Genomic DNA, 12,699 nt, shown 5'->3' on the forward strand with positions numbered 1-12,699 from the left:
ACAATAGGGGTGTGCAAAAATATGAAAATATCAATATATCATGACACAAAATTGTGGCTAGGAAACTTGTTCATGCAATACGCTTGACATATTCACTGTTTTGATGATTCAAATAGATGTATTTCATGACTTTGCACAAGTAGTGGTATAACAAAGAAATATTGTTGCTAAAATGTGTTTGGTTCTTTAAAAGGCAGCGATATTTATCACATGCAGTATATTGATTATCACATGTATTGCAGTATTGTGACATAACCGTGTATTATATAAAATTGTCAGGGACCCTATGTTTCCAAGCCCTATTACACAGTATAATTGAACATATGACATAAACTGGTGGAGGTAGGCACATCGGACACAGGGTGGGAAGTCAAAAGCGTGTGAGAAATAAAATTTTAAATATGTATAGCTGGTGGCCACTCAAAGTTGTCAAAAGGAAGAGCTAAAAGTGGTTTGTGTTCTTGTGGCTGTCAAGTGTGGTACAAGTCATTTTCCCACCACACACAGGCTAAACTCAAACTAGCCTGATTTTTGCAACGAGTGCGTTATAGGGTTTAGTAATCCAAAGAAATGTAATAAATAGAAAAATCTGGGTCTTGTCCCATCAGGCAGTACATCACTTTCTAAAATCAAAAAACTATCCAGACGATGTTTGATCAAGTTTTCAAAAATTTCTAGAGAACGTGAATAACTCTCGCAACTTTACATTCTTCTCACCCACATTATATTTGTGCTATATTCTGCAAACTTTCTTCTCCTCCAGAAACCAAATGAATGAAGCTGCTCAGTGAGTTTTCTGTGTCATTTTGAAAGAGTTTCTCTGTGTGAAGCTTCTTCTGTTGAGTTATCTTTGCAGGAAACCAGCTCATCTATTGTTTGACAGCTCAGAGCTTCTACTAGGATTAATAAAATATACATTTAAACATTCCATGAAATATGCAATATCTGTTCTCACACTTGAAACAAAAAGTAATAAGGAGAATCAGTCAGTTTAAAGGTCATATATTACACAAAATTGACTCTTAGGAGATTTTAGCCTTGTTAGAATAACAAACACACCCAGAGATATTTTTTTGTTTCATTCACACATTTGACTAACTCTTTATTATTAGTCTGTCTACATTTCCAAAGCTCTAAATGCTCTGTTCCACCTTGTGAAGAGGTAGTTTTCAAGTTAACAGCCTTTTGTTCAGAAGAAATTGGACATTTCAGAGCTCAAATTACAAAAATGATTCTAGCAAACATGCATGGAGTTTTAAAAAAGTGGAGCACTTCCTGTATTGACATGACATCACAAAATGGAACAAAGTGTTTTCTGTCTGAGAGAAGAACTCAGCCTAAATATGCAGGGTTTTGTGTGTTAAACATGTGGGAATGAACCAAAACACAACTCCAGGTATTTGTGATGAAGAAACAACATCATAACATAGATCAGAAAATAGCGTAATATGGGCTCTTTGTAAAGTTTTGGCATGAAACACTGTTGACAGCATTTCAATTTGTGAGCATGCCACCAAGAATCAATATTGACACAAATACAAAATTCAATTTGTGGAAAGCTCTGTTTCCAAATCTGAACCGTGATCGAAGAGCATGCGTTAGTTTGAACTACAGATTGTGCTTCATCACTTGAAGCTTGTTTCAATTATATGGATTGATTATGGTCCGAAAGTATGTCCACTGTCCTAAGAGAACCTCACCGACCTGTTTGAGGGCAAGAGCAACACAGAGCAACGCTATGATTAAATACGAGAAAATGCAGACTGAAAAAAGCAAAAGCAAAAACGAAATATACTCATAAAATAATAACTATAACTATAATGTGCTCTTGTGATATTGTGAACATGGTTGTTGTTGGGGGTTAGCTGGCACGCCTTGAAGAATCACTTTAATTTCATTTTCAGTATGCAGTTTGAAAACCTGACACATTTTAAGTACTCACTTTATGTAGTGTCCGTCTTTTCATTTATAAATCTCTTTTCATTCTTGCTTGTGTTTACTAAAATCAAGTTTCACAGTTAAAGGTTCACTATGGGAGGGTCTGCCACATGCTTGTCTTCAAAGAACTGTTATTGCTTTGTCTAGAATGTCTCACAGTATGGCTTTAAACGTATTTATTTCCATGGAGACAAGCCCGCAGTGACCCCAGGCTGAGTTACTGTTCAGATCTATATAGAGGTAAGCTAGGAATGCATGTATTTTTGAACAGTAAAACACCTGCAATTGAATGAATACAACATAGATTAGTTTAAAGCCCTACTGTGAAACATTTCAGCTCCATGGAAAAAAATTTGACCCCCTCATCAGTCAAAATCCTCAGAAACATTACACAGTGCACCTTTAATATCTAGCTTTCACTTTCAGCATTTGCACGCCGCCCTGCAGCCTGTGAACTGGTCGAGCTGAGGAACTGAGGGGCCGATATCTCTTTTGTGTCTGTCATGTCTCTGCTTCACTGGGGCCACACTGAGTTTCACTTCCTTCCTCTATTCCATTTCCTGATTTCCTGCACACAAGACTTACCGTATGGTCCACAGCTGTTAGCAACTCAGAGCTACAATATCCCCACAAATATGACGTTTATACAAAAATGGTATAGACAGAATTCACAAGATTTATATTTTCTAAACATTGTGTCCCCATGTTCAAATCATATATTATACTATACCACACATACACAAACACATACACATACACATACACATACATCATACATATACATCATACATATACATCATACATATACATCATACATACACACATACATACATACACACATACACACATACATACACATACATACATACATACATACATACATACATACATACATACATACATACTATACCATTTGCTGATACAAAATCGTTTTCATTTTGTTTGCTGAAAGAGCTTCTCACTTTGGGTTGCCAGATCCTATATGACTAAAGCCAGTTTGTGGTAAACCTAAATGGGTTCTTGTGGGGGAATTACCTGCAGTCAATCATTACTTAGTGCTCCGTGACTGAATTCTTTAGCTTCTGAACAGGCAACCCAGGCTCGCTTGTAATTGTTGTATGCATAGTGTAATTATAAAAAACATGAGAAGATTTAGAGACATATTTATATTTGTGTTGGACCCACAGCTATGCCTTGTTGGTTAAGTTGTATTTTTCTATCCAGTTCTATAAGGCCACTCAATAAATCAACTTCTTAGATGTTATACGCTGCACAGCTTTAGCCACAGAAGAGAAAACGTGCTTCTACCCGCTGTATAAATCTTAATATCAAACATCCTTTTATGAAACAAAAGGGAGGAACTTGAGCAAGCAGAGTTAACCACAGCGAGTGTTCATTGCTCCATGACTGAGAGTCTGAGCCAGAGTCCAACTGAGTGACAAAAACAGCCCGTGATTATGTGGTACTTTTTCTAGTTAAAAACAAAACGCAGAGGCAGCAGCTGTGGTCAAACTATGTCTAGACTCATTCATTTATGGAGCAAGATGCTGATCAAAGCTTATGTTATGTTACAGTGATACTAACATTTGAATACATGGGTACGGTGAGTATAGTAGGACAAATTACTAGGGCTGTAAACACATGTCCTGCCGACTGATTAGCGGACTAAAAGGAGGGCGTGGAGAGCATCGCAAAAACTTTCAAAACTATTAAATATCTCTGGAATCTCACCATGTATCTGACCCAAACTTCACTCAAAAAATTCCAGCTGCATGGCAAAACAATACTGATACGGAAAGTAATCGGGAACAGTGTATTTATATCTAAAAAGGCGAATCAAACTTGTGACTTCTTCTTTCTCATGGTTTTAAATAAAAATTATTAACTGACTAATCCAAATTTTGGTTAATGAAGACATCATTCATCTATTGTTATTTGTATGACAACATTTTCTTACTTTGGTTCCTATTTTTAAAAAATATAATCCAACTACTAAGAGGTAACTTCTAAATGGTATTATTACTGCATGTGAGGAGGTTAATGATTTCCAAACAAAAGAGGAAGCGTCTATTCATTGATTTCTGAATGACAAAACATTAGGATCGTTGCCATGGCACAAAAGTCCTAAAAATGTTGCACGTAACAGGAAGCAAACCCGTGATTTGGTTTTGTCATTCTCTTATAGCCTCTTTGTTGTTTGGTGAGTCTTTCTTTACCTCCAAATGTGAATACAAATGTCCTAAAACACAATTAAACCTGCAGAGGGCCAGTGGTCCCTGACGCGAGCATCCCACATGTGAAACCTCCTGTGTATCTAAATGTATTGTGTATTAATTACTCGCTAACCACAGTGCAGCGGCTAACCCTTTAGGACCAGAGATGTCCTCGGAGAGAGCTGTATAGAGGCCAGACAGGGCTCTTTGTGGCCTGTCCCGTTACTGCTTTTGTCTCTCTCTCTCTCTCTGGGGTCCCTTGGGTGGGGCCTCGGTGGCGTCCCATGTGTTAACATTGGCCAATGATAAAGTAGCTGCCACGGGCCTCATGAATAATGCAGGCCAAACGGGAAGCATCCCCGCCCTCACTTATGTAAATGTGACTTTGGGGAGACACAGGGAGGGGCTTGCATCACAATTTATGTCTACATGATAATATGAAAAAAGACACTAAAGCTATTTCATACGACTCCCTGTTAACCTCATATTTGGGACAAAGCAATTTGCCATCATAAATACAATTCTTAGTAGAGACTTTGTTCCATAAGCCATAAGCTTTGTTCACATGTGATGAAATTTCTTTTGTTGTGGTGTGATCCAATTAAGGCTGACTGAACAGTGAGTTTATTGGTGGTTTTCAGATTCTGGTGTTATACTTCCACATGGGGGGTAAAGACCAGATTTAATAACATTGTACTTTGCCATGACATATCCAAAAGCTGAATTCACAAATGTTGATCCTCATTTTTTTTTTTTTGACTAGACCCAAAAACCTGCTATACCTCAACAAAAAACATCATTCTAACTATATTAATTTTAGCTGTGCTCCATTTGTATTAAATCTGGTTGGTTTCCATCTGAAACCCAGCAATATAAAGAGTATGAAATCCTGGCTCATGCGATCATGTGATGTGTACTACATATCTGATAGCTGCCTAAAGATGGATGTAATGAACTATAAATAAACTATAAAAATCTAGCCTAGAGACTGAGAGCGGTATACAACGAAGCTCAAAGATTTCTGTTAAGGCCCAGATGTTACAGAATCTGTTTTAAGAAATGTGATATATACATGTATGTGCCGTCTGAACAATTCAGAAAATGCTGTAATTTTATTGTTGAATATTTTATATTAATATTTAACACAGTGCCATCCACTACACTACTCATCTGTGCAAACACTGGTATAGCTCTCTCTCTCTTACTGTTTTGCATGTTTTGTTTTTATAGTGTGTGTCTGTTTGTTTTTTACTCTGAAACACAAGTCTGCAATAAAGATCTACCGATCTAATATGAGAATATGAGTAAAGACATGAAATGCATTGTGAACACTTTTAAAATAAACATTATGTCTGATATATTATAATGGGTTATCAATAAAGATTTGAAGCTTAAATAAATGTTCTTAGGAGGTGGGTAAAATCACTATTACACTGCCCAAACTTCACAAGAACAACTTCAACTTGATCCTGAATCCTTTGAGCACACCATTAGCACTGTGAGCTTGAATTACTTATGCCACATGCCCTTACAGGTCCAGCTTACTACAAAGCCCTGAACCATTCACTCCATGCAATCCAGGCAGAATCAATGTCTAACCACACTCCATTACACAGAAGTGGATACTGTTAGAATAATTGTCTTCATAGCAGTTATTCACCACTGAGAAATGCTAAATAAGAAAAAAGTGTTTTCAAAATATGGGCTACAATTTGTCACACTTCATAATTTACTGCTGCAGATGCTCATATATCTACTCACTGTGTTAATCACTGGACCACAGTGACTAAGCCAGTCATTCATGCAGAAAACAAACTTACTATAAATAACTCCACAACTCTTCACCCCCTTACTATGTCATTATGTCAACACCAAAAAATCGACTGTCTTTCCCACTGACGTACTATCGTTTAAAGCTCCCATATTACGCTATTTCATGATCCATGTTATAATGTTGTTTCCTCATCACAGACATCCCTGGAGTTGTGTTTTGTTTAATTCAGACATATTTAACTCACAAACTCTGCATTTAGTTCTTCCCTCAAACTGAAAATCTGATATCTTTTTTCTACGTATTTAGAATTTATCATTACCATTTATGTTTTTTACTCTTTGTTATTATATTATATTGGGATGTGTGACTTACTGTGTCCAAATACTTTCCCTTTTGGATCAATAAAGTTTGTCTAGCTCTAAGTCTACGTCTAAAACATTTGTCATGTTATGTGGTACTACAGGAAGTGCTCCACTCTGTTTTTAAACTCCATACACCATCACCAGAATCATTTGGATATTTTCAGCCCTGGAATTGCCAATCTCTACTGAACAAAAGGTAAAAGAAGCTGTTAACTTGAAAACTACCGCTTCATGACATTTCAAGGTAGATCAGAGCATTTTGAGCTTTGAAGATGTAGACAGCCTGCAAGCTTACTCAAACATGCGGGAATGAAACAAAACACAACTCCAGGTATGTTTTTGACATGGCTTAATGCTCTCAAGAGTCAGAATTATGTGATATAGGAGCTTTAAAATCCACTCTACTCTCTCCATTGTAAACACATCATTCAAAGCTATTACATGCGAAAAGACCTGATGAAATTATGTGTGTATTATGTGGATCTGCTTGTTGAAAGTGTCCCCACGATCTAAGCAATTGAATTTCATGAGCGCAGCGTCTGTATCATGTTGTCGTATTGACCGCTTTGCTGTGACATTGTCTTCAGAGTGCTCTTCCAGGAAACCAGTGCATTTCATGTCCCCAGCACTAGTAAAACATATTCATATCAGACACACATAATCTACTTTGCATCACAGAAGAGTGGATGGACCCTTCAACAACAGAGTGGACTGAGCATGCTTTCACAAGAGAGATTACATAATTTCAAGATTCAAGATTACTTTATTTTGCTGCTAAGGAAGTTTTTCTTGTACACAGGCTGTTCAGAAAGATATAAGTTACTTGTTGTATGAGGCAAAATATGATAAACTAATATACACATTTGGGTAATTTGTAATAGAATGACAGTACATAAAAAAGTAGGATTTGTCTTTATATAGGCCTGTCACAATACTATATTGACTTATAGTTCAATATTTGAAAACTGGAACAATATTTTTTGGGCTCAACATTTTCTTAGCACAACTATGAAATGTTTTGTTCTTTTTTTGGCTATATGATAAGATTTAAGTCATAAAAGATTGAATACATAAGGTAACTTCTATGACTCATTACAGATGCAAACTAAGTACTAAAGTTTTTCAGTTTGTACAGTACAGTTGTGCAATAATATTGTAGATTTAGAATAGTTTTTAAATGTGCTTTAGAGTTATTGTGTTAGTGGCATAAACTAGTTTCAGTATTATTGTTTATAGTCTGTGTTTACTTTATTTTTTATTTTTTTTTATTATTGTGACAGGCTTATCTATATATTTAACTTGAAGGTTTGTTGTTCAATTTCTGCTTGTTGTTGCATCTATGGGCAAGGCACATCTCTCATTCTCACCATTTTCACATTGAAAGCATCATATTTCATTTTTCCTCCATAATTGTTATGTCTATTTGGTACATAGCATAAATTTCTCCACTGAAAACTGAGCTGTTTACAAACACTATCTGTCCTCTAATATTTAATGCAAATTCATATCTTAAAGATTTGGTCCATATTTCCAAGAGTAGGTCCGCAGACTAAGTAGGCGTGCGCTGTCACCGAGCCAAAGGGAGAGATTCACAGATACAGTCATATTAATCTGGCTCCGGCTGTCCTGTTATTGAAGCAGATGGTATCAGACACACAGGAGCCAATGGCCACAGTCCACCTCCACCTACTGCGTTTGTCAACCTATTTTTATGAAGACTGATGCACCAGCCCACGGAGCGAACAGTCAGTTAAAAGGATAGTGGAAAAACGGATTATGTCTGCAATTAATCCAGAGACAGTGTAGACTTCACTAAACAAAGGTTACTATGGTAATCCTTTGACCTTTGCACTATGATCCATCACCTTTAGGGGGCAGAGCAGCGAATCAACATAACGGATTCACAAACTAACACAAAAGCCAGAAATGACTCGTGTGAGGGTTAAAATGTGTAATGTAAATTCACTTTTTTATTGAAGTGTTATATACTTTCCCCAGAACTTATGTGACTGAATACTTGACTCCTTTCCAAACTCATTAAAGCGAACTACATTTAAAGATTAATGCGACCTGAAGCGACCATTTACGGCTGAAATAAAGTAGATTAATATAAGTTTCAAATGTCAAATTGCTCTCTATAGTTCGGCCAAATTAGATGTTAAATTACGCACGTGCTTAAGAGACAATTTACTTTTTTTTTCTTTTTTGGGGGGGGATAGACTACACGTGACTTTGTGCACACTAACCATAGCTTGGAGAGTGACTCCAAAAAAAGGCATATTCTTTAACAAACTGCTCTGAGTCTGTTAAAAATGAATGCATAGCGTAGACTACAGCATAGGAAGCTTTTACGCACCACACTATGGTAAAGGGAAACCAGCGAACTATTGAACGAAAACGCCGATTCTAACCTCGATTCAGAAAAGTTGTCATTCTGCACAGCTCATTTTCATTGTCATCGCTTTGTTTGGTGAAATATTGATGATTTAGTGACAGTTATCCACTACTTTCGAAGAGCAGACTCGAGCGCGTCTGTGATGTGATGGGGATCTCGCTGGAGGGTTGTCTCTGGGGCTGAAGTTGCTCGTAAAACGCGTCGGTCCAGATGGGCGCTTACCTGTGACATCTGCGGCCGGAGGTTGATCTCCTTCAGGTTGATGCACTGCGGCCGGAGGTTGTTGAGCAGATGGCAAAGAAGCACCCCGTCCCGGAGAGTCTGGGCCAAGTCGAAAACCTGCGCGGACTCCCATGTTACCCGGTGGTTGGCTGGGAGCACCTTGCAGTTAATCAGCCACAGCGCGCATTGCCTCCAGTACTCCATCATGTTGCGAACCAAAACAGCCGGGTCAGGCGATAAAAATGTCCGTAAAACACTGCTGCGTTGTGGACAGCTCGCTTCACGCCGTGCCCATGTTAAATCCGTGCGTAAAAAGCGAGGAAAAAGAGGAAAGTGGTGATGCTGCGGCCGCTCCAAGGATGACAGTCCGCTGAAGTGAAGCCGTGTGTGGATACGGCGCTCTTCCTCTGTCGCTCTCTCTCCTCGTGTGCCCTCCCCCTCGCGCACTTCTTCACCTCTTCCGCTCTCCGCTATGATAGTGCACAATAGAAATTATAGACTATGTGTATGTACGTGCACCACGTTACAGATAAAAAATGTTACTTTTAAATTAATAAATAAAGAAAGATGTCAAACTATAACCATGCTTTATGCCACTGGACTAGACAATTGCAATCAGCCTATGGAACTGAAGGCGAATGGTTGACGTTTAACAAAAATAAACACTTTATGCTTCGTGCTTTTTAGTTTCTTAATGGTTATACAGGTCTATAGTTTGTCTCCTAGTTCTTTGCATCATAGGCTGTACTCAAAATGACTCTTTGAAAGCGTAAATAAACACTCATAGTCGTCGCTAGGTGGCAGTATTAGGTAAAATTGTTAAATTAAGTTAATTAAAATGTGGGTAGGAAATGGTTAGGCAATAACTTTGGAAAGAACAACAGTGGTTATGTAGGTCTTGTACTAGATTCTCTTTCTCTTCTGGATGTTAAATGCTGTGAGAGTTTAAGACAGAGTTGGGACCAAGTTGTTGTTTTGCAAGTCTTTGACCTCAAGTCCAAGTCAAGTCCCAAGTCAAATACAGGCGAGTCCAAGACAAGTCTCGAGTCACTTGTCCATAAGTCCAAGTCAAGTCCAAGTTGTCCGCTTTGAGCTTCAAGTCATTTCAAGTCTTTAAACCAAAGAACCAAATATAGCTTACATTTTTGCAGTTTATATGAATTTTAAACTAAGTTGTACTTTAAAAAATCATAGTATATTTATATATGAGTATGTAGCAATGTTAATTTGTTAATTTTTGTTTTTTAAAAGTCTTGACAATATCTTAGTGTGAATCATTACAGTCAGAATAGAAAGAATTTATATTTAAAAGTGCTTCTCAAGTCAAGGGCCTCAAGTCCGAGTCAAGTCCCAAGTCACTGACCTTCAAGTCCAAGTCAAGTCTGAAGTCTTACTCTATTTTACCAAGTCAAGCCTCATGTCCTAAAAATAGTGACTCAAGCCTGACTTGAGTCCAAGTCACGACCTGCAAGTCCCCATCTCTGGTTTAAGATGCCTTTTATTAAACCTTTAACAGTCAGGCTCCTTCTTCAGTCCTTTGTCTATTGTAGCCTATACCAAAATATGCTGAATTTTATATTTTGTTTACTTCTACTTATGTTACTTTCACTTCTCAACACACCCAGTGACAGTCTTAATAAGCTCTTTTTACTGGGGAGTTGTTCTCTCTGAGCACTGTCAACATGTCCTCCCTGAACATGCCTGTATAAAGAAATGTTCCATAATACAAAAACACACATGATTTACTACACAGTTGAGTCTGTTTTGCATCCTGTGAGTTTGACCGCTCTATAACTTACTCGCAAATTGTCCAGAGTACATCTCCCTTCACCATAGACCCACAGTTTCGACATTCAACCACCATCACCACAATCCTCACGAAGAAAAGACCATAAGTGGAATGGACAGACTGCAGTTTTGTAATTCCTTATTCTGCACCATCCTCCTGGCCATTTTACTAAGAGCTCCGCAGACTATCTGAGATTATTGTCTGAAAGTCCTGACTGAGGATCATGTTGCCCTTGAACAAGACAATTAGGCTAAAGCTGCAGTGGAGAGGTCCAGAGACGGGATTATAACTATAAGAGGCTGAAGAGTGCTCCTGCTATACACTTAACATTATACCATTTCCATTGATCTCTCGTGGGCTTTTAGCACCTCAGATAAGTGTAACTGTTTGAAAGAGCGTCGTGAAGATGAGTTACAAATGACTGTAGAGTATATATTTAGACACATATATCTAAAGAGCTGTTTGGTTAACTATGACAAATAGACAATAGTGTATTATGAAATGCAGAGGGTTCAAATAAGGGAAATTATCTCCTCTATTTTTAGCAAAGTTATGTTAATAATTTCTAACAAACATCATATATAGATCTACTTCAAATCATACTAACTGCTGCAACTACTAAGATATTTTTAAGTCATTGCAAAATATGTAAATTTAGTTGCAAAAATTGAGGGGATTAATTTAATTTATGGTGAAACAATGTCAAGACTGTAAATGTCTATGCATAAAAAGAAAAAGCTTGGACATGTATTTGTACGTAAATCTAAAATTGAAAATATAGTTGTTTATACAGGGTGCATATGCACATTGTTTATGCAACTCAATTCTCAACAGCTATGGACATCAAAATGCTACAGCTACAGTAAACTGTAACTATAATAATGCATGTTTTGAGTGTTTTGAAAAAAGCCCAGGCAAAATTAAGAAGGAACGCTCAAAAAAACACATAGATGTCAGTGTGACCGAATATAGCTCCAATTATAAATGTTGCCACTGATGATGGGACATACTGTAACCATTTTACTTTCATTTCCTTCTTATTTGTTGCTAAAGTCCTCTACGCATCCTCTATGACAGCAATAAAAAAAAAAATCTTGGCAGTAAGTCCGCATTGACCATATGTGCCCAGACATTATCAAACTGTTTCCTTGGACTCTTACCCGTTTACCCATTAGCCTCTCATTCTGGTTTCGTTCCAGATGAAGAATTACAGAGATATCCAAATTGGTCATTCGTACACTTTACAAAATTAGCTTTCTGAATTGCTACTCTTGAGCAAATTACACAAATCAGTCAAACAACCTTTCCTAATTTGATAAATATTTGTGTGACCGCAGCAGCTGTCTTCTCCATGTCCCCCACATCCGGAGCTTGTCCTGTTATAATCTGATAACTCTGGGTCCTGTTATAATCTGATAACTCTTGGTACATGGCTGTCCTTCGAGCTCGAGGACAGGAAGCTGAAACCTTAGACCTGGGAGATTTGTGGGACTCCATCCTCTCCTCACCTCGTCTGACATGCCCGTTATGCAAGCTGTCGAATCCAGGCCAGCATAGATCTGAAAATACCACGGTAAAACAATGGCAAATGCACAATCCTGCTTGTGCAACTTTTGATATTTTGCAGTGACATCACAATGGGGGTGTTTTACACGTATACCTATGGTGGAATGTTCTGGCTTTTCCATGGTTTCACAATGCACACATTAGCAATAACACAGCCAAAATGTTTTAAAATAGTCTGGAAGCTCAAGAAAAAAAAAGGTGTGAGCGACTTACTGTTGGCTAATTTTAACTATCTTGTGACCGTAATGTTATTTGACTTGTTTAACAGCACAATTGTAGTTACAGCTAAATCAGCTCCTTCTCATCAGATTGTGTTAAATTAAAGATCAGACTAAAATGTAACCAAGCCTCAGACAGAGTAATGCCTATAGTTAGCAGCACACCAACGGATAATGTTGATCACATCATCTGCAAAGCATCAACTGGAGAAATGGAGAAAC

At 37.7% G+C, this 12,699-nt stretch overlaps 1 protein-coding gene across 1 annotated transcript in view; it reads right to left on the bottom strand.

Annotated features, from left to right (window-relative positions):
• The window catches only part of LOC110165419 (guanine nucleotide exchange factor VAV3), a 142,678-nt gene extending 133,379 nt beyond the window's left edge, over positions 1–9,299 (bottom strand). The window contains exon 1 of the mRNA XM_020930608.2: positions 8,905–9,299. Within this exon, the coding sequence (XP_020786267.1) occupies positions 8,905–9,111 (207 nt within the window). The 5' untranslated portion in view covers positions 9,112–9,299. The remainder of the gene's footprint in view (positions 1–8,904) is intronic.
• Between the last annotated feature and the right edge of the window lie 3,400 nt (positions 9,300–12,699).

This window comes from Boleophthalmus pectinirostris, unplaced genomic scaffold (assembly GCF_026225935.1).
Source record: "Boleophthalmus pectinirostris isolate CB_2022bp ecotype Guang Dong unplaced genomic scaffold, ASM2622593v1 HiC_scaffold_15, whole genome shotgun sequence".
Lineage (NCBI taxonomy): Eukaryota > Metazoa > Chordata > Actinopteri > Gobiiformes > Gobiidae > Boleophthalmus > Boleophthalmus pectinirostris.